Below are 26009 nucleotides of genomic sequence, written 5' to 3'. Positions count from 1 at the left end.
TAACATCCTGTGATAAAAAATATCGGGGGGACGGGGGCTGGGGAGGGGGCGGGGGGGGAAGCAGCACAAAAAACATAAATGTAGTGAACTTTTTCGAAGTACATAAATGTGATGAAATCTTAACAGCTTTATTGTCTCAGAAATAGTTAACCTCCTGGTCTACAGCTCTGTGCTTACTAAACTAAGATTTTAGGGATATAATGTAATAGTTTAGCAGAAAAAAAAAAAAGCCTACAAGAGAAAAGCTATAAAGGAAAGACACCTTCCTTTGTCCCTCTCAGAGCTAAAAAGAATCCATGGTATGATTTACAAGAATTGCACATGTACACTCTTAGAAATTATGTGTTTCTTGACTAACTCTTGGAAAGGGAAAGCATCTGGTCTAGGGGTAAACCTTACATCAGTTAAGAGGATCGAACAGTTTCTATGTGGATCAACCACATTTATTAAAAAAATATGGATCCTAACCAGCTGCACAGAGTTACAGAACGCTGGCCATTGCTGTTCCTGATAAAGTTTGAAAGAACGCAAGCAGCTATCTCAGAATCCATTTGTCACTGTGCAAAACCCCATCAGTGGTTCATGCCGTGACTCAACAGTTCCCAAACACAAGGAATAAAAGGAAGACCTGAAGAACTGCAGACCAGTCAGTCTTACATAGTCCTGTGTTCAGCAGGACTATGGAGCAGATCCTCCTGGAAACATGGGAAACAAAGAGATGATTTGTGACAGCCAGGATAGCATCACTAAGGGCAAATTGTGCCTGACAAATTTGGTGGCTTTCTACCGTGGGGTTACAGCATCAGTGGATAAGGGAGGAGCAACTGATGTCATCTAGCTGGACTTGTGGAAAGCGTTTTATGCTGTCCTGTATGACATCATTGTCTGAGTTGGACTTGGGCGAGCTGACTGATTAAAAACTCAGCATGAACGAGTAATTTGCACTTGCAGCCCAGCAAGCCAACCGTATCCTGGGTTACATCAAAAGAAGCGTGGCCAGGAGGTTGATGGAGGTGATTCTCCTCTTCTACTTAATTCTCTTGAGACCCCACATACAGTATTCTTACTGCGCTTAGCTCTGGGACCCCCCAGCAGGACGTGGACCTGTTGGAGTGAGGCTAGACGAGGGCCGTGAGGATGATCAGAGGGCTGAAGCATCTCTCCCATGAAGACAGACCGAGGGAGCTGGAGTTGTTCAGCCTAGAAAAAAGGAGGCACTGGGGAGGCCTTATAGTGGCCTGCCACTGTCTATAGTGGGCCTACAGGAAAGCTGGGGACGGACTCTTCCTCTGGAAAAGTAGTGATAGAACAAGAAGTAGTAGCTTTAAACTAAAAGAGGGTAAATTTAGATTATGCATTAGGAAGAGGTTACCCAGAAATACTGTGGAAGTGTTTGGGCCAGGTTGAATGGGTCTTTGAACAACCTGATGTAACCGAAGGTGCCCCTTCCCATGGCGGAGGAGTTGGAATTAGATGATCCTTAAGGTCCCTTTAAACCCAAACCTTTCCATAAAAAAAGCCTCTTACCTATTCTAAACTGCAGATAACTGAATACGATGCAACTGTAAATCTACCCTCTACTGTTTCCCAGTAGCCAGACAGACTCTTTAAGGGGGAGGAACAGGTTGTAAAATGAGCCAGCGGGAAAGAAGACCAGTCTGGCTGAAAAGGGAGCATTTGCTGAGGCTCTGGGAAAGGAAGACATCTTTGGAAGAAGGGTCGGGCAACTTGGGAAGAGCACAGGGACGTCTCTAGTAGAAGGATTTGTCTAGAGGGAAAATCAGAAAAGCAAAAGTCCAGTTAAGAACTTAACTTGGCCACCATTGTTAAAGATAATAAAAAATGATTTTACAAATATACTAACAGCAAAGAGGAAGGCCAGGGAGAATCTCCTGGCTTCACTGGACCTGTTGGAGAAGGTTTTCACCGAGGGCAAGGAAAAGGTTGTCGTTCTCAGTGCCTTCTTCTGTCTTTAATAGTCAGGCCAGTTATCCTCAGGGTACTCAGCCCCTTGAGCTGAAAGACAGGGATGGGGGGCTGAATAACCTCCCCACAATTCAGGAGGAAACTGTTAGCAACCTGCTACTCCACCTGGACTGTCACAAATCCATGGGACCAAATGGGATCCACCCGAGGGTCGTGAGGGAGCCGGCAAAAGTGATTGCTGAACCACTTTCCATCATTTATCAGCACTTCTGGTCAACTGTGGAGGACCCAGATGACTGCAGACTTGCTAATGTGACACACATCTACATGAATGAGGATCCAGGGAACTATGGGCCTGTCAGCATGACCTCAGTACTGGAGAAGGTCATTGAGCAGATTGTCTTGACTGCAGTCATGTGGCGTGTGCGGGACAACCAGGAGATAAGGCCTAGCCAGCTTGGGTTCATGAAAAACATGTACACTTACTATCACCGCTGCCCTTTACAGGCAAGTTGGCTTAGAGTACATTACAATTGCTACCTGTTATTCCGAGGGTGATAATAAAAATGCTGTGAAAATGCCGGAAAGAGCATTCAGAAATCGGAGACTCTATTGCTTGCTTTGGATTAAAGTCTCTGCCCTGAATTGAGCGATCATACATGGAATTTTTTCACTGAGTGGTTGATTTCCCCCAGAATTGAAATGTAAGATGCTAGCAACAGTTGACATATCTAGACTGCAGCAGAAATAACACCAAGTATTGAAGCCAATGCAAAGATCACAAAACTGTGCAAATCTGATACTGACTGCTGGAAAGTTAAAGTGGAATTTTGCTATCCAAAGCCAAATGTAAGATAGAATCATAGATTCATAGAACCGTTCGAGTTGGAAGGGACCCTTAAAGGTCATCTAGTCCCTGCAAGAGAACAGGGACATCTACAGCCAGATGAGGATGCTCAGAGCCTGCTCCAGCCCAACGTTGAATGCCTCCAAGGATGGGGCATCCACCACATCACAAGGCAACTTGTTCCAGCGCCTCACCAGCCATTCTGTGAAAATCTTCTGCCTTATATTGAATCTAAATCTCCCCTTGTTTAGTTTGAAACCATTTCGTGGACATAGTTAAATGCAAAAAGAAAGTCTATAGGGAGTGGAAACAGAAACGGGTTACCTGGGAGGACCACAAAGAAGTTGTCCGAGCAGCCAGAGATCAGGTTAGGAAAGCTGAAACCCAGATAGAATTAAATCTAGCCAGGGACGTTAAGGGGAACAAGAAGAATTTCTACAGGTACATCAGTGATAAAAGGAAGGCCGGGGGAGATGTGGGCGGTCTCTGGAAGGGAACTGGAGACCTGGTTATGAGGGCTGTGGAGAAAGCTGAGGGGCTCAATGACGACTTTGCCTCAGCCTTCACAGGCAAGGGCTCTAGCCACGCCTCCCAAGCTGCAGAAAGCAAAGGTAAGAACTCGGAGAAGAAAGATCTGCCCACTGTAAGTGAAGATCAGGTTCGAGACCATCTGAAGAGCCTGAAGGGGCACAAGGGGAACAAGAAGAATTTCTACAGGTACATCAGTGCTGCCCAGAGCCACATCCAGCCTGGCCTTGAATGCCTCCAGGGATGGGGCATCCACAACCTCCTTGGGCAACTTGTTCCAGTGCATCACCACCCTCTGTGTGAAAAGCTTCCTCCTAATATCTAACCCAAACCTCCCCTGTCTCAGTTTAAGACCATTCCCCCTTGTCCTATCACTATCCATCCTCATAAGCAGCCCTTCCCCTTCCTGTTTATATGCTCCCTTCAAGGCTGCAATGAGGTCTCCCCAGAGCCTTTTCTTCTCCAAGCTAAACAAGCCCAGTTCCCTCAACCTTTCCTCATAGGAGAGGGGCTCCAGCCCTCCAATCATCTTTGTGGCCCTCCTCTGGACCCGCTCTAAGAGCTCCACATCCTTGCTGTACTGGTGGCCTAAGGCCCAAACACAGTACTGCAGGTGGGACCTCACAAGAGCTGAGTAGAAGGGGACAATCACCTCCCTCTCCCTGCTGGCCACCCCTTTTCTTAATGCAGCCCAGAATACAGTTGGCCTTCCGAGCTGCAAGTGCACACTGCTGGCTCATGTCCGGCTTCTCATCCACCAGGACCCTCAAGTCCTTCTCCGCAGGGCTGCTCTCAAGGAGATCTTTCCTCAGTTTGCATAAATACCTGGGGTTGCCCCAGCTGAAGTGCAGCACCCTGCACTTGGCCTTGTTGAACCTCATTAGGTTTTCATGGGCGCACTTCTTTAGCCTCTCCAGGTCCCTCTGCATGGCTTCCTTTCCTTCCAGTGCATCAACCACACTACTCAGCTTGGTGTCATCTGCAAACTTGCTGAGGGTGCACTCGATGCAATCGTCTATGTCATTGATGAAGATGTTGTAGAACACCAGACCCAAGACCAGCCCCTGAGGGACACAACTTTTAACCGGCCTCCATCCTGACAAAGAACTATTAATCACGACCCTTTGGCTGTCCCGTCAGCCTAATCCATCGAACAGCCCATCCTTCAAATCCATACCTCTCCAATTTAGAGAGAAGTGTATGGTTAGGGACCCCTGTCATAAGCTTTGCAGAAATGCAGGTAGATGACATCCATCACTTTTCACCCCTCCATCAAAGCCGTCACTCCACCATAGAAGGCCAACAGATTGGTCAGGCAAGATCTGCCTTTGGTGAAGCCATGCTGGCTGTCTCAAATCCCCCCTTTATCTTGTATATGCCTTAACATTGCTTTTAGGAGGATCTGCTCCATGATCTTCCCAGGCACAGAGATGAGGCTCACTGGCCTGTATTTCCCTGTGTGTTCCTTTCTCCCTTTCTTAAAAATGTGAGTAATGTTTCCCTTTTTCCAGTCACCAGGGACTTCATCTGGAAAGTCATGATTTTTCAGATATGATGGAGAGTTATTTAGGAACCACATCAGCCATCTCTTTCAGAACCCCAGATGGGTATCATCCAGCCCCATGGACTTACACACGTTTAATTTCACGAGGAGGACTCGGACTTACTCCACTGTTACAATGGGACAGAAATTACTCCCCATACCCTCACCTAGAGACTCATTGTCCTGTCAAACATGGGAAGCCTGATCACCCGTGAAGACTGAAGCAGAGCACTCACTGAGTACCTCAGCTTTTGTTATGTCTATGGAAGCCAGCTCCCCATTACATTTCATCAGAGGGGGAATGCTCTCCTTAGCCTGTCTCTTCCTACCTGTGTACCTGTAGAATGCCTTCTTGTTATCTTTTGCATCCACTGCCAAGTTCAGCTCCATCTGCATCTTGGCATTCCTAATCCTATCTCTACGCACACAGACAACAGCCCTGTATTCCTCTTAGACTACACAACCCTGCTTCCTCTTTCTGCACATTTCCCTCTTTTCCCTCAGTTTGAACTGCAGGTCCTCGCACAGCCATGAGGGCTGTATATATATACGTATATATATATGTATATGTATATATATATATATATGTATTCATAATATATAAGGGAAATATCCCCATATTTCTTTTCGTTCCCTGGGCTGGATCCTCACCACTGCTTTTTTTTAATCTAAGTCAGATAATATCTATCACGTGTTTTGATATTACGTGTCAGTTTAACTCATTAACTATACAATGTTGTTTGTGTGAATATTCAATGAAATTGATTTCAAATTGGTCTGAATTTTGTATGACTAAATGCAATGGATAAGACAAGGTTTCAAGGGATAATTGAATATATTTTCCTATTCACTTCCCACTGACAAGCATATCTTTATACATCTTCCCATCATATCTTTATAAATCTTCCAGCAGCTCTCCAGTTGGGATCTACTGTGTTATCTTCCATGGTGGCAAGGGTTTTAGAGCACATGAAGAAAGAACAACTGAGGAGACAAGTTCTGTTTTCTCTATAGAAGGGAAACCTGAGGGGTCATCCAATAGCTATCTTCAACTATCTAAAAAGGGCTTGCTGAGAAAAAAATGTCAAACATTTTTCAGAATTGAACTTTGACAAAAAAAAAAGCCGCAGTCATGACCTGTGGCAATAGAGTAAGTGCTGAGAGAGAATTTAGAGTCTCCATCCATAGATGTTCTCATAATTGAGCTGCACAAGGTCTTGAGCAACTTGATATAACTTTATATTTAACTCTGCTTTGAGCAGGAGGTTGGATAAGAGATTTTCAGAGGACTTCCAAACTAAGTATTTCTGAATTGATTCTATGATTTTCACATCCTGGAGACCCTGAAATGATTTTAGCAGTTGGCTGAGTAGCAAAGAACATCCAACAGTGATTTAGAGGGAACAAGAAGAAACAGATAGGACCATGGATGAATTTGAAACTGAAGAGGGGAAAAGGGGAGAAAAATAATGATTTCAGTATCCCTGTATCCAGAGAACCAACATTCTGCATTTGTCAACAGTGCCCATAACACACTATTTGAAAAATCAATCTAACTTTAGAGAAGGAATGATAACAATTCAGTTCTGTGTAATAACTCCTGTCAAACATTTGCTTTTTAATGGGAACACTCACAGATTCCAGTGGAAATCTTTGCTAAAAGGACCATAGAGTTAAATTTGAATTTGAAAGTGATTTCCACTTTCACGGCTCTGAAATGTCTTCTTTTCCAGCATACAACTCTGTAGCTTGATAGGTGACAAGTTCATGGTGATGTAGCTCTTGTGACAAGAATATAAAAACTAAGTTCCTTTGAGTGCTAAGTTTTCCTGGCTTCTCAGCTCTAGTGCTGAACAGTCAGTGGGTGAGTTGACACTTCAGTGAACTTTATAAATGCCTGAACTCTACAGAAATTCAAAGGAAACAAAAAGAAACCTGTGAAAAGTATTTTTTCTTTTACTGGTTGAATTATCTAGCAGTGAATAGTCTTGGAAATATGGGTATGTAGCAGATAATTGAAGATTCACCTTCCTTCCCTTTCCCTAACACATACAAAAATAGCAAGCCCTATTTCTTGATTTTAAAAGCATATACTACTGTAAGTCATAGAAAGCTTCAGACCTTCACTGAAGACTCTGTAACTCAAAGCTTGAAAGGGAGAATTACAAACCAAGACAAGCAAGAAATAAGAATCAGTGTAAATCCATTTTGCTTGTTTCCCTCTCAGGCATAATTTGCAAACAAACTATGAATATGAGGGAAAGTATTCTAAGTATTCTTACCCCATATACCTTCTTGGCTCCTGCCTTTGCAGCAAACATGGAGAGAATTCCTGTGCCACTTCCAACATCAAGGACAATCTTATCTTTAAAAACATGTTTATTGTGATACATTGAGTTTCTGTAAGTTAATGTACGCACTTCATCCTTTAACATTTCCTGTGGTGAAAAAAAACATGTTATTACTTAAGTGCTTATTTATATTCAACATTGCTGCTGAATTAATTTCCTTATTGTAATTTAAGAATTATTAGCAACCTGAAGACTTTTCCAAGTACTTTGGAGTGCGTGCATCAAAGCTATTTTAAAAGGCAAGCAACTTAGGAGTGAATTATTAAGAATAAGCATGATGCCCTTCATACAATCTTATTTCTATAAATATTGTATCACTCTTACAAATGGCAAATAGAACTTAATCTGATCACAGCACTGACTTGGATGTAGACAGAAGCAGTAAAGAAAAACAAGCTTTTTCCTATGTTGTGAACAATCTAGAATCTCAACTTTCTGAGGTTTCTCATTGAACACAAGAGAATAATTCCATAAAACATTATAAGAAGGCAGGAGCCTTGCAGAAAAAGATGAAGTTAGTCTATGGTAGAGCTTGGAAATAATGTTCTGTTTTTGGAACTCCGTTTCTACTCCTTTGTTCACTCGTTTGTTCATAGGACCAGCTTTGAATTAGAATGAATAGACTAGAACAACGGTACTCTGGGATGAATCCCATCAGGTGTGAAATTTAAGAACAATCAACTGATAAAATAGGTTCCTTACAATTTTGGTGTTCCAGAACAGAAACTTGCTGCTTCCACAGTCATGACCCACCATCTCACAGGACAAGGCCTATTATTAATACTAAAGACTGAGGCAAAGAAAGACATTTTCTGCCTTTTTAGTATCACCATTTTTCGGGTGACCAGCTTCATCCAGTAATACTCCAATATTTTCTTTTGAGCTCCCCTTACTACTAGCATACTTCTTTATTATCTGAAACATTTCTGGTTAGTTTTAACTCTAGCTGAGCTTTGGCCTTTCCTGTACTCTTCTGGCAAATGCAAACTTCAGCTCTGTAATCTTCCTATGTGGCCTTATTTTGCTTAGAGACATATTCCTTTTTGGCTTGAGTTCCAAGAGGAGTTCTGTCTTCAACGAAAGTGAGCTTAAGCCTCATTGACTTGACTTATAGCACACTGGGGTTGCCTGCTCTTCTGTTTTTAAAAGGTTGTCCTTAGAAAGGGATCATCTCACCCTAAGCCATCAAAAGCAAATTCCCAGGGAACTCTACTAACTAACTCCCTGAGTAGTTTGAAGTTTTCTCTCTTAAAATCCAGAGTAACAACTGTGCTAATCATTTTCCTTATTTCACCAAAAATTTTAGACTCAACCATTTTATTGTTGCTGTTGACTGAAACATTAGCTTGTATTTCCTAAAGGCCTTCTCTATTCACAAACAGTGAGTCTAGGAGGACACCTTTCCTGGCTGGTTCACTAAATACTTGTGAAAGTAAGTTATTTTCAAAGTACTTCAGGAATTTCTCAGCAGTGCAATATTCCTGAACAAAGTTGAAATCTTCTAGAAGAACAAGGGAAACCAGTCCAGAGATTTCTCCTAATTGAATAAAATAAGTAATCAGTACTATCATCCTGGTTGGATGAACAATAATTCAATAAATCACGCATGACATCGTCTTATTTATTATCCATACCCCTCTCAACCACATCACCCCTTAACTAGAAATTAAAAGAGACCTCTAGAAGTCCACTAGATTATTTGTCTGGTTGAGGCTGGATAAACTAGAACAGATTTCTCAGAGCCTCATTCAGTCAATTTTTGAAAATGCCTTAGGATGGACACTCCACAACCAACATTTAACTATCCTCACAGTGATTACTTTTACCAGTTAAGTTTGTGCCTGTTGCCTCTTGTTCTTTAATTACTGAAGTAGTGGAAATAGTTACATGATTGTGAAAAATACCACTGATCCCATATTGTAGCTTTTACAGGCTAGTGTTTAAGTTTCCTTCCTCTTGAGTCATGTAACATATAGTTATTATTATATATTATATATATTATTAATAATTATTATTACATATATTATTATATTATATATAATAATATACATTATATTACAATTATTATAATTATTATATATATTATATTTATATATTATTGTATTATATATATAATTATTATATATTATATATATTCTATTATAACATATAGTGATTTATTTAGACTTCATCCACAGACAACTTTTTGCTTGTAAACATGTGAATTTTATCGGGCTATACGTTCCTATTAATGCAACCTGCACATTCAAATAACACATCAGGAGTAAAAAAAATTACTTGTCTTCCTATGTCAGTTGAGTAACTTTTCTGCTATCATCTGTAATCAAATATTCAAGAGAACAAAAGACCTAACTTAACAATGATGTAGTCTCCATTTATGATCAGATCAGTTTCCAGTCCTCATAAATATACTAAATTGATGTGCTCAGATCAGATCACCATTGTAAAAATAGCTAATAGAAGTTCTGTGGAGAATTTGTTTAAGGATTCGAGTGGGACAGACGGTTGAGTATGGATCTCTGGAGAAGTGGCACATGTTCATTCGCTGTTTTGAAGAAAAGCTGAGAAACAATAACCTTTAGGAAGTGGAAAGGGATAAATGAAAAATCACAGAAAACTTCGTATTTTTATTGTTTTTCTAAAATAATTACTGAGATAAAAAATAAATATTACCTCATGAATTCCAAAGTGAGCATAGGAATCAAAGTAATAATCCCTGGATGTCATCTCTTCTGGACTGAGGAGCTTTGCCATTTTGCCTCGGCCTGGACATCCTGTTTGCAATGGGACATGTATGACAGACTGAACTGGCTTTGGAACAACAGTAGGCTGAGGAGTCTGGGATGGAACAGGGCAAACCTAGAAGAATACAGAGTGTTGTTTGTTAAAGGATACCACTGAAAGAGGATATTTCTCTCAATGCCCAGTGTAGCATAACACCAAAGACACCCAGGTTATCGTAAGAGAAATCTAAGAAAATGGCTTCTTTCTGTTCTGAGCTCTTATTTGCTCTGTCTTGAAAATTTTCCTTAGTGGCTTTTTCTTTGTAGTCCCTCTTCAGATAACCTTCATCAGCACAAAGTCACTGGAAAATACTGGCGTTGACTGAAGTGAGTGACTCCAAACATGCTCTAATTAATATTAACACACAACAGTTAAGAGCTAGATTTTCTCCCTTACTGTCACACTTTTCTAGCAAATTACCACAGCCTTGTGAGAGGCAAGTTGTCGTAACTAAAAAATTCCCCTACAATGAAGGGTTTTTTAGCCCTGTGTTGCTGACGTGAAAGACAGGATTCATAATAGATTCCTAATTGTAAGGTGACCTATCTGGCTCTATAAATGAGGCAGGCTTGAGAAAGTTCATAATATCTGAAAATCTTTATCACTCTCTGAAAATCTATCAGTATGTTCAGAAAGCAGTGTTAGGATCTATGTGGGATATATTACTGTACTGGATGTGATTGGGATGGAGTTAACTTTCCCCATATCTGCCCATATACTGCTGTGCTTTCCACTTTTATCTAGAATAGCTTTGATACAGTACCAATGTTTTGGCTATTGCTGAGCAGAACCAAGACTATTTCTCTAAATTCCCACTCACCAAAGATGAGAGACAGGGAGAGTTTAGTCTGTACAGCTGACCTAAAACTAAGGAGATATTATATATTGTTGACATCATCCTCATCAAAAAGAAGAAGGGAAGAAGAAGGGGAGATTCTCATTGTGGAAGTGTTTACCTTTCTGACCAACCACTACAAACCTGAGGCTCTCTTTCACAAGACATGGCTGAACATCAATTGCTGTTGGGATAGTAGTTTTTCTCCTTTTGCTTTCAGAGGACCTTTTTTTTTAACTACTCCTTTTCTAAAAACTTGATTTTTTCTTCTTTTCATTGTATTTTGTCACTCACTCTTTCTGAGACCAGGGAGGTGAGAGAGAAGCATGTTATTTATATATAAATATGCTGTTAGTTGTTAAAGAATCACAATTACCTCTTAATTTGTTTTACTATTTTAGAGAGTCATGTGGTACCAACATGCTCTGGACTACTGCATTTTGTTTCTCCTTGGTATTACACTTTCAACAGAAAACTTACAAAAGAGCCAGACACACTACCTTGACTCAGATCTGACAGCTGCAGTCGCTAGATCAAAAGACAGAAAGTTTTGCAAACAATTTAAATGAAAAGACCATAGTCTATGAGTGTATCTCCATCTTTCATCCTTAACATGAAAGAAAACTATGAAAACTGAGAAAGGTGGAAGAAGAAATTACATCTCCACATGTGCACTAAGTGATTTGCAAATAATGGGTCAACAACTTCAGGTATTGAGAAAGACAATTGCACTTAAACCTTCTTTTCTACTTTCTTCTGATTTTCAAATTCAGTAGTTTAGCAGTGGGGACCAGATTTGCTTCAGCTTCTCGTAGGCACTTATAAAAAATTTGCCCTATATTCTGTACTATGATAATGCAAGACATCATTCTCTTGTACTCTCTATGAATAGTATCAATTAGCCTAGTTTAGTTTACTTCTATATATATAAAAACAAACCCCCAGTTTTTCCCTAGTTCCTTTGAAGATTTAAGTGTGTCGATTTCTAATGGTTTCTTTGATCTGTCTCGGAGAAAGGAATACAAATACTTTATGTTCCTGTAACACCTTTTGTACCAGAAGATCCAGAAGTGCCTTCTTTTCTATTTCTAACTTTTTGACTCCATCTCACTGAGTTCACTCTTGTAAAGAATATAATAGTTGCCAAATGATATTTTCATTTTTATCTTATCTAGTTCTGTCAAGATGTCTTCCAAATTCAATCCTGATACTTTTACTTATTTACTTTTATAATCTAATATTTTTCTCCACCAGTGTACACATTATTGTATCTTTATAGTTAAGTTGCCCTGCAGTCTTTTCTGAAATTTTCTGCTGAATTACAAAGATTTCAACTGTAGATGTTCCGCCCTGCATTTTAATTTAATATGGACACTATAAAGTCTTACACTTTTCTCCTAAATCTTATTCTCTGCATCTTTTTATAAGCACAAAATGTAATCTTAATGTTCACATAATTTTCCATTGTGTTACTCTCTTAGGTGACAAAGCCACCAGATACATCACAGGCACTTGCACAAGAGCTATTGACTGGAAATTAAGGGGTACTACTGAGCACTGAGTATACCTATTGACAACTTACGGACTGGATGGGAAGACAGTGAGTTACTTTGAAAACTGTACGAATGTCTGGGCCCAGAAGGTGTTGGTCAACGGCATAAATTCTAGTCAGAGGCCAGTAACTAACAAAGTTCCCAAGGTCAATAGTGGGTACAGTATTGTTTAACATCTTCAATAATAATGTAGAAAACATGACTGATTGCACACTCAGTAAGACTGTTGGTGATGCAAAAACAGGGACTAGCAGACAAACTTTCATCCAGAGGGACCTGGACAGGCTGGAGAAATGGGCAGGAATCTTATAGAGCCAGTTTGAAGCCCAGCCTCTGGGAAGGAACAAACATGACATGATAGTAGAAGTGCATTTGTAAAAAATCCAAATGTCAAAAAACATTCTGTACTTAAATACTTCATGCATAAAGTATATGTGAAAGTCACAACATATTACAAATATAACTGTAGTGGAACTGAAGAGAAAATGGTAATGGAAGCATTCATTCAGATTTCCAACAGCAGCAACTATAGCCGAATGTGGCAACAATACTGTGCTCGCCATCAGGAAATTCATGCTCGTTTCCAATTCTGTCATTGGCTTGGGTGAAACCCAAGGTTCTCTACTTGAAGTAGAGTGATCCCATAGGCACAGACTGAGAAACTGACTGCAGAGCAATCCTGATGAAAAGCATTTTGAGTTTACAGGGTGGGGGTTGTGAAACTAGGTTAAAAAAGCTTTATTATTCTTCCTTGCTACATAAGAGAGAAAATGCACAATTAGCTACATTAAATGTAATGTGGTTAAACTGAGCGAAATTACTTATCTCTCTGTGTGATATGATTAAGATTCCATCTTTGATTCTGTGTCCAGTTCTGAGTCCCCATCTCAAAAGGGAGTTGAGTACATTGCAGACGGTACAGTGGAATATTACTAAGATGGTCTGCCATGGTGCAAAACCCCTAGGGAAATCTGGGCTTGTTGGGTATGGTGAAGAAGAGGTAAAACACTCGGTAGTGGCTTATGAGTAGCTATACGGATTGTTAAAAAGATGACAGTGTGAAACTCTTCTTGATAATGTCAGATGATGTGAAGAAAGCAGCAGTTGCAGGTCATGGCCTGGGCAGTTCAGATTCACTATTGGCAAAAGAAGGGTCTCACTGCATAAAAATGTCTGACCATTTGTGCTTTATACATCAAGGAAAGAGATTTTCTTTCATCTATCAGTGATATGTGAGTTGCTAAAGAGAAACCTACATGAAAAAGAGAAAAAAAAATCCTGCTGATAAAATCCTTCTCCCTAAAATATTTTTTTGGGGAAAGAAGATAAAATGAAGGTGCTATTGTAATGATTTTAGTTGAAGTGGGCAAGAAGGGCTTCAAACATTGACAATTTGGCATAATTTCAAGTACGAGATAATGGCAGTAGTCTAGTTAAACTGCATGGACTGGAAATCAAAGGATGAATAAGTAAAGGAAAAGGAAATATGAATAACAAAGCAGATCAGGTGGAGAGCTGGCAGAAGAGAACAGGCAGAGAAAGGGAACAAATGTGTAGTGAAGATCTTTATAGGGAGGCACAAGCTAGGCTTGATAGGCAGTGATAGATAGGCTGAAGGCACACACTCTGTTTAGTGGTCTCCCAAACCTCTTTTTTTATCCCCACTCTTTTTCTCAGAAATGCCACTATTTCAGATACAGTAGTACAGATACTTCTCATTTCCTGTAATTTGCCATGTTCATTCTGAAGATTCTGAAGTGAATTGTCTGATACTGTGTATTTTAATATCTTCTTTTATTCCCTCTGACCTTTGTCATGCACATTTTTGTTGATTTTTTCAGTACATCACCATTAATTGTCCTTCTTCATGAACACTAATACTTTTCAAGCTTCTCCTGGACATCACTACAGTTTTCAAGCACCAATGTTTAGGTCGAGAGAGGAAGTACTTATCAAAAGCTAAGGCAATGGGACATACTTCATCATGGTCACAGGTCAAAAAAAAAAAAATTATCAGCACCCAGAAAACTCAGTGTAAAACTATTAGACATGAAATGAACTCATAATTGCTTATGGGAAATGGAACATCAGGCAACTACCCTGACCCTTTCAGATTCATCATTCATTTTTACCAATAAGGAGAGACAGGTGGAGAACGTGAAGATCAAGGGCAGCCTTGGCTGCAATGACCACGAATTGGCGGAGTTCAAGACGCTGAAGGCAGTATGGAAGGCAAGGTCACAAACTTGAACTTCATGAGAGAAGACTTAGAGCTCTGCAGGGATCTGTTTGTAGAGTACAATGGGATGAAGCTTTGGAGGGAGAAAAGAAAGTTATTTTATGTTAATATTTTAATTGTTATTTTACTGTTTCATTATGAGTGATAAATTTATAAAAATTTGTAAGTAGACCAGCTAAAGGATTCTGCTGGAAGACAGTTCTGTTCAGACAATTCCTATAAAGGCCACCAAAATTGGTCTCTGATGGGAGACCGGTTAGGATTTTAGGACGCCTCGAGGAGCGAAAGGAGGCTGTTGCGAATTGGATTTACCTCTCTCAGCAGTGATAAATAGGCATAATATCCTGGTATGTTAAATGTTGGCCTGCATAAGTCATGGTACAACCTTCTTCAATTCCCAGCCAACTGTTTGAATAATTCCAAATCACATCCATTCCAAAAAGACAGCAAAGTGCCTTTGGACTTTGGTAGTAAAATCATCCTCGAGTTATGAAGAATCTAAGAGATGGTACACAAAATATTTTTCAGTGTAATGAGATACATACCTCTCCAGAGAACTGTGCCAGTTTCAGCGATACTGTGATTCTATGTGATTCTCTGAAAAGGTATGTCTGATTAAGCTTTGAAAAGGAAATGGTATTTATGTACATTCTTGTGTACCAAGGTGATTTGACAAATGTAGCCAACGTGTTAACAGGCAAAAATTATGTTGAGAGAAGTGGAAGACTATTGCTTGCATTTTCTTGTTGAGTGCTCAGAGGAGAGAAGAGCTATGTATTTGTTTGAAGAGCTCAATCTCTTTATAATTCCCTCCTTCAAAAGCTATAAATGGGCAGTGGATGTTACGTTTGGGTGCACGGTGTATCAGAAGGAAGGTGAAGGAATACTCACAAAAGCATGCACCCAATTTTTATTGAAATGAAATGCAAATTACCAGTTTCAATACTGTACTGTCACTTTCTATGTCTTTGTGATAGCTTTTAAGGAACTTTCACTTCTGTGAAAAACTCAACCTTCTGCCTCTTTTGCAGGAATCTGAGATGGAATTTCTGTATTAAGATGACAGACCTGTTTCGTCTGCATTGCATTTCTCTACTGCTGCATTGCAGACTGGGGTGAAGATCAAATAAGTAAAAATATTCTCATTCAAACAAGCTGTTTTGTTGCTTTGTGATTATATCTTGGTAGGTTTGTTTTAGATTCATAGGTAACATTCTGTGCTTTAGCTTTTAAATTCCTGTGTTATACAGGCTCACAGTAATTCCACTAGATAACTGATGAAGTTGCAAAGGTGCAACAATTGAGATGAGTTTTCTTTCTCTCTCTCTCTCTCTCTCTCTCTCTCTCTTTTTTTTTTAAATTTCCCCACTGACATTCCTGTCTATGTTTGTCATCCACAGTAAGGTGGTAAAATGTGACTGAAGTTTGGGCCCACAGAGTAGTGGCCAATGGCACAAAGTCTAGTTGGAGGCTGTCTCATTCCACTCAGTGAATCCTCTGAAGAGGGCACTCCCTGCTTGACAGGGTCCCAGGAGCAATGGTGTCAGATAAAGACTCAGAGGAAGAATACAAGAAAAATTTATAGAGCTTTTCAACAACTATTAGTCAACTGTTTCAAAGCAAAATTAAGCAACATTCTAACACCAATAACTACGAAGAAAACAGTTACAACAAAGACAAGTGTAAAGCCCCACCTCTGGGAAGGAGCAACTCCAGACACGCTGGGGGCTGCTGGGCTGGAAAATAGCTTGGCAGAAAAGGGTCTGGGTGTCCTGGTGGACACCATGCTGAGCATGAATCGGCAATGTGCACTCGTTGCAAAGAAGGCCATTGGCATCCTGGGCTGCATTAGGCAAAGTATTGCCAGAGGGTCAAGGGAGATGATCCTTCTCCTCTTTTTTCAGCACTGGTTTTGCCTGAGCTGAAGTAGTATGCCCAGTTCTGGGTGCCTCAGTACACGAGAGGCAAAGACATAATGAAGAGAGACCAATGAAGGACCACAAAGTTGAAGGAGGGAGCGTGGTGCCTCTCCTATGAGGAAGGACTGAAAAAGCTGGAGCCTGGAGAAGAGGAAGCTCTGGGGGGCATCTTGCTAGTGTGGGTGAGTACATCTTGAAGGAAGGGAGGATGCAAAGAGGGCAGGGTCAGGTTCTTTTCAGTGGTGCCCAGTGACAGGGTAAGTGACAGAGAACACAAACTGAAAGGCAGAAGTTTCCCCGTAAACATCAGGAAGCACCTTCTCGCTGTGCTTCCTGGCACAAGTTACCCAGAGAGATGTCGTGGAGTCCCTTCCTTAGAGACATCCAGAAACCATCTGGATACAGTCCTGGATAGCGTGCTTGAGCTGGGGGTGTCAGACCTCCAGATGTCTCTTCTAGTCTCTGTGACTCTGTGATTCTGAGAGATGATTGGCAGTTTTTTAAGTGAAACCAACAGAGGATCAGCATTTCTGTTGCCGTCAAACTACATATTCACGTGTAATTTCCCATACAATAGAAAATATTTTCTACAGGAAAAGAGACTAGCCTTGAAGGTCAGTCTTCTGTACAAGCCTCGGGAAGTATCAGTTCTGTTCCCAGTGCATAGCATTTGTCTTTTATAGCGTTGTGAGAATAAGACTTATTCTGACTATAAAGATAGGGAATGAAACAAAATTCATCAGTTCAGCCTAAATGATTTTATTTGCTGTAAGAGAAATCTCACCGCCAAATTCTTTGCCAGCCAAGGAGTGGCAAGCGGCAGTAGTAGGACTTGACTTCAGTAAGCCTTCAGCTCACCTCCGTATCTCTCTGCCAGAGGCTGCGTGTCCAATACAGTGGAAGAAACATCAGCATATCAGTTCTGCTTCTCATCTTTCTTATTTTGTAGCCAAGCAAGCGTAGTAATGGTCGCTGTATGACAAGGTTAGACTGGGAATACCATAAGGTCACACACTGTCAGTCCTGTGCTACAGTGTCATGGCTGCGTGCAGAAGAGGTAACAGAAAACTGAGTAGTGGTGGTTGCCTTCTCAGACAGCAGAACTCTGCATCACAAGGACCATAAACCAGATGCATCATTTCTGCTGTAGGCATAGTAATAGAAAACAGACCTTTCAAATAAAAAATATATGTGATTCTTTTAGCACCTGTGATACACACTGCAGTAATTTCTGTGTGTGGACCTGTAATTCTGAAGGTCAAGTCACAAGTACAAGAATAATGTTGTGAGTGAGGCCCAGGAAACCTCTCTGTCACAGGTTTGCTGTAGACACTGCGAATGACTTCAGACGAGTAACATCCTGTGATAAAAAATATCGGGGGGACGGGGGCTGGGGGGGGGAGGGGGGAGAAGCAGCACAAAAACATAAATGTAGTGAACATTTTCGAAGTACATAAATGTGATGAAAGCTTAACAGCTTTATTGTCTCAGAAATAGTTAACCTCCTGGTCTGCAGCTCTGTGCTTACTAAACTAAGATTTTAGGGATATAATGTAATAGCTTTAGCAGAAAAAAAAAAGCCTACAAGAGAAAAGCTATAAAGGAAAGACACCTTCCTTTGTCCCTCTCAGAGCTAAAAAGAATCCATGGTATGATTTACAAGAATTGCACATGTACACTCTTAGAAATTATGTGTTTCTTGACTAACTCTTGGAAAGGGAAAGCATCTGGTCTAGGGGTAAACCTTACATCAGTTAAGAGGATCGAACAGTTTCTATGTGGATCAACCACATTTATTAAAAAAATATGGATCCTAACCAGCTGCACAGAGTTACAGAACGCTGGCCATTGCTGTTCCTGATAAAGTTTGAAAGAACGCAAGCAGCTATCTCAGAATCCATTTGTCACTGTGCAAAACCCCATCAGTGGTTCATGCCGTGACTCAACAGTTCCCAAACACAAGGAATAAAAGGAAGACCTGAAGAACTGCAGACCAGTCAGTCTTACATAGTCCTGTGTTCAGCAGGACTATGGAGCAGATCCTCCTGGAAACATGGGAAACAAAGAGATGATTTGTGACAGCCAGGATAGCATCACTAAGGGCAAATTGTGCCTGACAAATTTGGTGGCTTTCTACCGTGGGGTTACAGCATCAGTGGATAAGGGAGGAGCAACTGATGTCATCTAGCTGGACTTGTGGAAAGCGTTTTATGCTGTCCTGTATGACATCATTGTCTGAGTTGGACTTGGGCGAGCTGACTGATTAAAAACTCAGCATGAACGAGTAATTTGCACTTGCAGCCCAGCAAGCCAACCGTATCCTGGGTTACATCAAAAGAAGCGTGGCCAGGAGGTTGATGGAGGTGATTCTCCTCTTCTACTTAATTCTCTTGAGACCCCACATACAGTATTCTTACTGCGCTTAGCTCTGGGACCCCCCAGCAGGACGTGGACCTGTTGGAGTGAGGCTAGACGAGGGCCGTGAGGATGATCAGAGGGCTGAAGCATCTCTCCTATGAAGACAGACCGAGGGAGCTGGAGTTGTTCAGCCTAGAAAAAAGGAGGCACTGGGGAGGCCTTATAGTGGCCTGCCACTGTCTATAGTGGGCCTACAGGAAAGCTGGGGACAGACTCTTCCTCTGGAAAAGTAGTGATAGAACAAGAAGTAGTAGCTTTAAACTAAAAGAGGGTAAATTTAGATTATGCATTAGGAAGAGGTTACCCAGAAATACTGTGGAAGTGTTTGGGCCAGGTTGAATGGGTCTTTGAACAACCTGATGTAACCAAAGGTGCCCCTTCCCATGGCGGAGGAGTTGGAATTAGATGATCCTTAAGGTCCCTTTAAACCCAAACCTTTCCATAAAAAAAGCCTCTTACCTATTCTAAACTGCAGATAACTGAATACGATGCAACTGTAAATCTACCCTCTACTGTTTCCCAGTAGCCAGACAGACTCTTTAAGGGGGAGGAACAGGTTGTAAAATGAGCCAGCGGGAAAGAAGACCAGTCTGGCTGAAAAGGGAGCATTTGCTGAGGCTCTGGGAAAGGAAGACATCTTTGGAAGAAGGGTCGGGCAACTTGGGAAGAGCACAGGGACGTCTCTAGTAGAAGGATTTGTCTAGAGGGAAAATCAGAAAAGCAAAAGTCCAGTTAAGAACTTAACTTGGCCACCATTGTTAAAGATAATAAAAAATGATTTTACAAATATACTAACAGCAAAGAGGAAGGCCAGGGAGAATCTCCTGGCTTCACTGGACCTGTTGGAGAAGGTTTTCACCGAGGGCAAGGAAAAGGTTGTCGTTCTCAGTGCCTTCTTCTGTCTTTAATAGTCAGGCCAGTTATCCTCAGGGTACTCAGCCCCTTGAGCTGAAAGACAGGGATGGGGGGCTGAATAACCTCCCCACAATTCAGGAGGAAACTGTTAGCAACCTGCTACTCCACCTGGACTGTCACAAATCCATGGGACCAAATGGGATCCACCCGAGGGTCGTGAGGGAGCCGGCAAAAGTGATTGCTGAACCACTTTCCATCATTTATCAGCACTTCTGGTCAACTGTGGAGGACCCAGATGACTGCAGACTTGCTAATGTGACACACATCTACATGAATGAGGATCCAGGGAACTATGGGCCTGTCAGCATGACCTCAGTACTGGAGAAGGTCATTGAGCAGATTGTCTTGACTGCAGTCATGTGGCGTGTGCGGGACAACCAGGAGATAAGGCCTAGCCAGCTTGGGTTCATGAAAAACATGTACACTTACTATCACCGCTGCCCTTTACAGGCAAGTTGGCTTAGAGTACATTACAATTGCTACCTGTTATTCCGAGGGTGATAATAAAAATGCTGTGAAAATGCCGGAAAGAGCATTCAGAAATCGGAGACTCTATTGCTTGCTTTGGATTAAAGTCTCTGCCCTGAATTGAGCGATCATACATGGAATTTTTTCACTGAGTGGTTGATTTCCCCCAGAATTGAAATGTAAGATGCTAGCAACAGTTGACATATCTAGACTGCAGCAGAAATAACACCAAGTATTGAAGCCAATGCAAAGATCACAAAACTGTGCAAATCTGATACTGACTGCTGGAAAGTTAAAGTGGAATTTTGCTATCCAAAGCCAAATGTAAGATAGAATCATAGATTCATAGAACCGTTCGAGTTGGAAGGGACCCTTAAAGGTCATCTAGTCCCTGCAAGAGAACAGGGACATCTACAGCCAGATGAGGATGCTCAGAGCCTGCTCCAGCCCAACGTTGAATGCCTCCAAGGATGGGGCATCCACCACATCACAAGGCAACTTGTTCCAGCGCCTCACCAGCCATTCTGTGAAAATCTTCTGCCTTATATTGAATCTAAATCTCCCCTTGTTTAGTTTGAAACCATTTCGTGGACATAGTTAAATGCAAAAAGAAAGTCTATAGGGAGTGGAAACAGAAACGGGTTACCTGGGAGGACCACAAAGAAGTTGTCCGAGCAGCCAGAGATCAGGTTAGGAAAGCTGAAACCCAGATAGAATTAAATCTAGCCAGGGACGTTAAGGGGAACAAGAAGAATTTCTACAGGTACATCAGTGATAAAAGGAAGGCCGGGGGAGATGTGGGCGGTCTCTGGAAGGGAACTGGAGACCTGGTTATGAGGGCTGTGGAGAAAGCTGAGGGGCTCAATGACGACTTTGCCTCAGCCTTCACAGGCAAGGGCTCTAGCCACGCCTCCCAAGCTGCAGAAAGCAAAGGTAAGAACTCGGAGAAGAAAGATCTGCCCACTGTAAGTGAAGATCAGGTTCGAGACCATCTGAAGAGCCTGAAGGGGCACAAGTCCACGGGATCCAATGAGATCCATCCACGGGTTCTGGGGGAACCAGCGGATAAAGTTGCCAAGCCGCTATCCAACATATTTGAAAGGTCATGGCAGCCTGGCGACGTTCCCGCTGATCGGAAAAGGGGAAACATAACCCCCATTTTCAAGAAGGGAGAAAAAGAAGATCAGGGAGCTGCAGGCCGGTCAGTCTCACCTCTGTTCCATGAACAGAACCTGCCAAAGACCCTACTAAGGCACAGGGAAAATAAAGACAAATTGATTGGTGATAACCAACATGTGTTTGCCAAGGGCAAGTCATGTCCGACAGACGTGGTGGCCTTTTATGATGGAGTTACAGTATCAGTGGATAAAGGAAGAGAATCACAGAATCACAGAATTGCCAGGGTTGGAAAGGACCTCAAGGATCATGAATCTCCAACCCCCCTGCCACACGCAGGGCTACCAACCATCCCACCCAATGCTAGACCAGGCTGCCCAGGGCCCCATCCAATCTGGCCTTGAACAACTCCAGGGATGGGGCATCCACAACCTGTCTGGGCAGCCTGTTCCAGTACCTCACCACTCTCTCTGTAAAGAACTTCCCCCTGACGACCAACCTAAATCTCCCTTCCCTCAGCTTAAAACCATTTCCCCTTGTCCCGCTGTCACTCACCCTTTCAAAGAGCTGATTCCCCTCCTGTTTGTAGGCTCCCTTTAGGTACTGAAAGGCTGCAATGAGGTCACCCCGCAGCCTTCTTTTCTCCATGGTTAACAAGCCCAGGATAAGGAATTGACTGGATGGTCACGCGCAGAGAGTTGCGGTCAACAGCTCAATGTCATAGAATCATCGGATCATAGAATCATAGGAACATAGAAGCATAGAAGCATAGAACCACAGAAGCACAGAATCATAGAATGGCCTCGGTTGAAAAGGTCTACAGTGATCATCTAGTTTCAACCCCCATGCTATGTGCAGGGGCACCAACCTCCAAACCAGGCTGCCCAGAGCCACATCCAGCCTGGCCTTGAATGCCTCCAGGGATGGGGCATCCACAACCTCCTTGGGCAACTTGTTCCAGTGCATCACCACCCTCTGTGTGAAAAGCTTCCTCCTAATATCTAACCCAAACCTCCCCTGTCTCAGTTTAAGACCATTCCCCCTTGTCCTATCACTATCCATCCTCATAAGCAGCCCTTCCCCTTCCTGTTTATATGCTCCCTTCAAGGCTGCAATGAGGTCTCCCCAGAGCCTTTTCTTCTCCAAGCTAAACAAGCCCAGTTCCCTCAACCTTTCCTCATAGGAGAGGGGCTCCAGCCCTCCAATCATCTTTGTGGCCCTCCTCTGGACCCGCTCTAAGAGCTCCACATCCTTGCTGTACTGGTGGCCTAAGGCCCGAACACAGTACTGCAGGTGGGACCTCACAAGAGCTGAGTAGAAGGGGACAATCACCTCCCTCTCCCTGCTGGCCACCCCTTTTCTTAATGCAGCCCAGAATACAGTTGGCCTTCTGAGCTGCAAGTGCACACTGCTGGCTCATGTCCGTCTTCTCATCCACCAGGACCCTCAAGTCCTTCTCCGCAGGGCTGCTCTCAAGGAGATCTTTCCTCAGTTTGCATAAATACCTGGGGTTGCCCCATCTGAAGTGCAGCACCCTGCACTTGGCCTTGTTGAACCTCATTAGGTTTTCATGGGCGCACTTCTTTAGCCTCTCCAGGTCCCTCTGCATGGCTTCCTTTCCTTCCAATGTATCGACTGCACTGCTCAGCATGAGGGGTGCTCCTCAGGGGTTGGTGCTGGGACCAGTGTTATTTAACATCTTTGTAGGTGACATGGACAGTGGGATCAAGTGCACCCTCACCAGGTATGCAGACAACACCAAGTTGAGTGGTGCAGTTCACACTAGAGGAAGGAAACGCTATCCAGAGGGACCTGGGCATGCTGGAGGGGTGGGCCTGTGCCAACCTCATGAAGATCAACAAGGTCTGAAGTTCAGCAAGCACGTGGGTTGGGGCAATCCCATGCTCAGATTCAGGTTGGGAGGAAAATGGCTTGAAAGCAGCTCTGAGGGGAAAGATTTGGAGGTTGATGTGAGCTGGCAATGTGAGCTGGTAATGTGCACTCACAGTCTGGAAACCCAACTGTATCCTGGATTGCAATAAGAGAAGCATAACCAGCAGGACAAGGGCAGTGATAATACATACATATATATATATATATATATATATGTATATATGTGCAGACCGGGGAACTGCGGTTGAGCAGTCCTGCAGAAAGTGCTCTGGAGTTCTGGTTGACAGCAAACTGAGTAAGAGTCAGCAGCTGAACTAGGTGTTTGCTATCTGTTCTTCCGGCCCTACCATTCTGAGACAGAACTATGGTTTTTCATCTGTTTTAACAGGAGTGTTAACAGTATTGTTGCTCATGTGTGCAAGGCCAGGTCAAAGGTTGGAAATGAGAGAAGGAAGGTGTGGCCTTCCAGCACCTGATGGGGGCCTACAGGAAAGCCTGAGAGGGACTTCTTAGAAACACATGTAGCAACAGGACAAGGGAAAATGGTTTTAAATTGGATGAGTGTAGCTTTAGGCTAGAGATTAGGAAGAAATTCTTTACTGTGAGGGTGGCAGGACACTGTAACTGGTTGCCCAGTGAGATTGTGGATGCCCCCACTCTGGAAACATTCAAGGCCAGACTGGATGGGGCTTTGAGCCACCTGGTCTAGTGGGAGATGTCTTGGCCCATAGCAGGGGGTTGTAACTAGATGATCTTAAACGTCCCTTCCAACCCACAGCATTCTGTGATTTCCCCTTGTCCTGTCACAGCAGACCTTGATAAAGAGTCTGTTCCCTTCTTTCTCTCACCTCCCCCTCCCCCTTAGGTATAGAAAGGCCTCTGTCAGTTCCCCTCTTCTCCAGGCTGAACAGCCCCAGCTCTCTCAGCTTGTCCTCATGGGGGGAAAGGAGGGGCTGTTCCATCCCTTGGATAATTTTCTGTGGCTCTCCTCTGGATGTGCTCCATGTCTCTCCTGTACTGAGGGCTTCACATCTGGATGTAGTACTCTAGGTGAGGTTTTACCAGTGCAGACAAGAGGTGCAGGATTGTCTCCATGCTGGCCATGCTTCTTTTGATGCAGCCTAGAATAGAGTTGGCTTTCTAGGCTGTGAGGGCACTTTGGTGGTGGTGGTGGTAATTTAGAGCTGGTTGTCTGCCATCACCTTTCCCTACAGGTATCCATCTTTATTTTGAATTCTGTGAACATTTTTGCAAATGAAATGCCAAAAATTCAGTGTCCATGAGCATACAAGTATAGACAAATGATTATGCTGGGCTGGATTTCACAGTGAATTCTCACTAATTGTTCTTTTTTATGTTTATCTTGTATTTGCTCCAACCTCTCTCATTACAGCGTGATATTTTCTCTCACATGACTAAGGGATCTGAGAAGCAGAGAATGAAATACAGGTGAATTCTAAAGCCCGTGAGGGAGACAAGCCATGACATTCTGTGGCTAGATGTTCTGAGGTTTTGTTTCCAGTCTTCAGTGTGATCAAGAATGAAAGAGGTGAACTTTGGTACATTCTGCTTATTTTGACACAAGCTTGACATTCATGAGTAAATCCAGCAGGCTGAGAAACAATGGTTAGAGAATCAGGGCTACCGTGTTTATGAGGGAGATCCAAGATTTTTTGGCCCTTGTGTGGCTCAAAAAGAGCATGTTTCCTAAACAGCTCTTGTGAATTTGGTGGCTTACTAAGAAATAGAGGTGGCTGTTGTCGTTGCAAATTAGAGTAGCCAAGCCATTTCCCTGTTCCAGAATCCAATCTTATACAGTTGAGTTTGGCATGAGGGTCACAGAGCAGTGTAAAATGCAATCAGCAGCCCACAAAATTCTGACAGCTCTCAGCTCCTGGCTTTCATACAGATTTACAGCTATTTTGTGACATGGTAACATTCAAAGTCCCTGCTTTCCACTGGGAGATCCTTTTTAAGAATACCTGAAAAGTGAATAAAAGTGAGTGAAGGAAAAAAGATACATTAGTATTGTTTTAATCCTCTTCTTTCCTGACAGAAGAAGGTAAGAATTTCATGTAATTTCATTATTCTTCCTTCACTGAGAAGAGCTGAGACCTCACGTAATGAAGAACAGGAAGGTACTGTAAGAAGTGGTGGTGCCTGGGTGAACTGATATAATCACTGGAATTTAAAATTATAAACTAAGGCCAGCTGTGAGTGTTAAGAATGATTTTGCCAGCAGTGGGTTACACAGTAACTCACATACTGCTGTAGAAATTTGAAGTGCATCTAGTATCTAAAATAGTGCTTTAATGCCAGAGAGTACTTTAAATTGACGGATTGGTCACCATGGAATAATTTTCCTTCATTTCTGCTCAGAGGAAAATAGCAGCAAGTATAAGCAATGTGTTTTCCCGTAACAGGTTTTCCTTATGCGGTTTCTAGTTCTCTGGAGTTTTGAACGGATCAGAAGATCTCTCCTCTTGCAGCACTACATCCAAAACTCTCTAAAATAATCATCAGGATGCACAGATATAAAAGGGGGAAACAGCCTGATGTTCCTACAAGCATACTAGAGGCTTAGATTTTGCTTCACTTAAGAGGGAAGTCTGGGGGGTGGGAAGTGGGAAAAGAGGAAAACTACAGCTGCCAGTCTTTCCCTTTTCCTCAGGTC

At 42.4% G+C, this 26009-nt stretch overlaps 1 protein-coding gene across 1 annotated transcript in view; it reads right to left on the bottom strand.

Annotated features, from left to right (window-relative positions):
* Window positions 1-26009, bottom strand: part of PRMT8 (protein arginine methyltransferase 8) — an 80784-nt gene that overhangs the window by 22351 nt on the left and 32424 nt on the right. Inside the window, exons 2-3 of the mRNA XM_090139546.1 lie at window positions 9869-10054; window positions 7127-7282 (exon numbers count right to left, since the gene is read on the bottom strand). Coding sequence (XP_089995672.1) covers window positions 7127-7282; window positions 9869-10054 — 342 coding nt within the window. The remainder of the gene's footprint in view (window positions 1-7126; window positions 7283-9868; window positions 10055-26009) is intronic.

The sequence above is a fragment of the Phasianus colchicus genome, chromosome 1 (assembly GCF_987193195.1).
Source record: "Phasianus colchicus chromosome 1, bPhaCol1.hap1.1, whole genome shotgun sequence".
Taxonomy (NCBI): Eukaryota; Metazoa; Chordata; class Aves; order Galliformes; family Phasianidae; genus Phasianus; species Phasianus colchicus.
The sequence above is the reverse complement of the archived record's forward strand: the minus strand, read 5'-3'. Positions and strand labels throughout refer to the sequence as shown.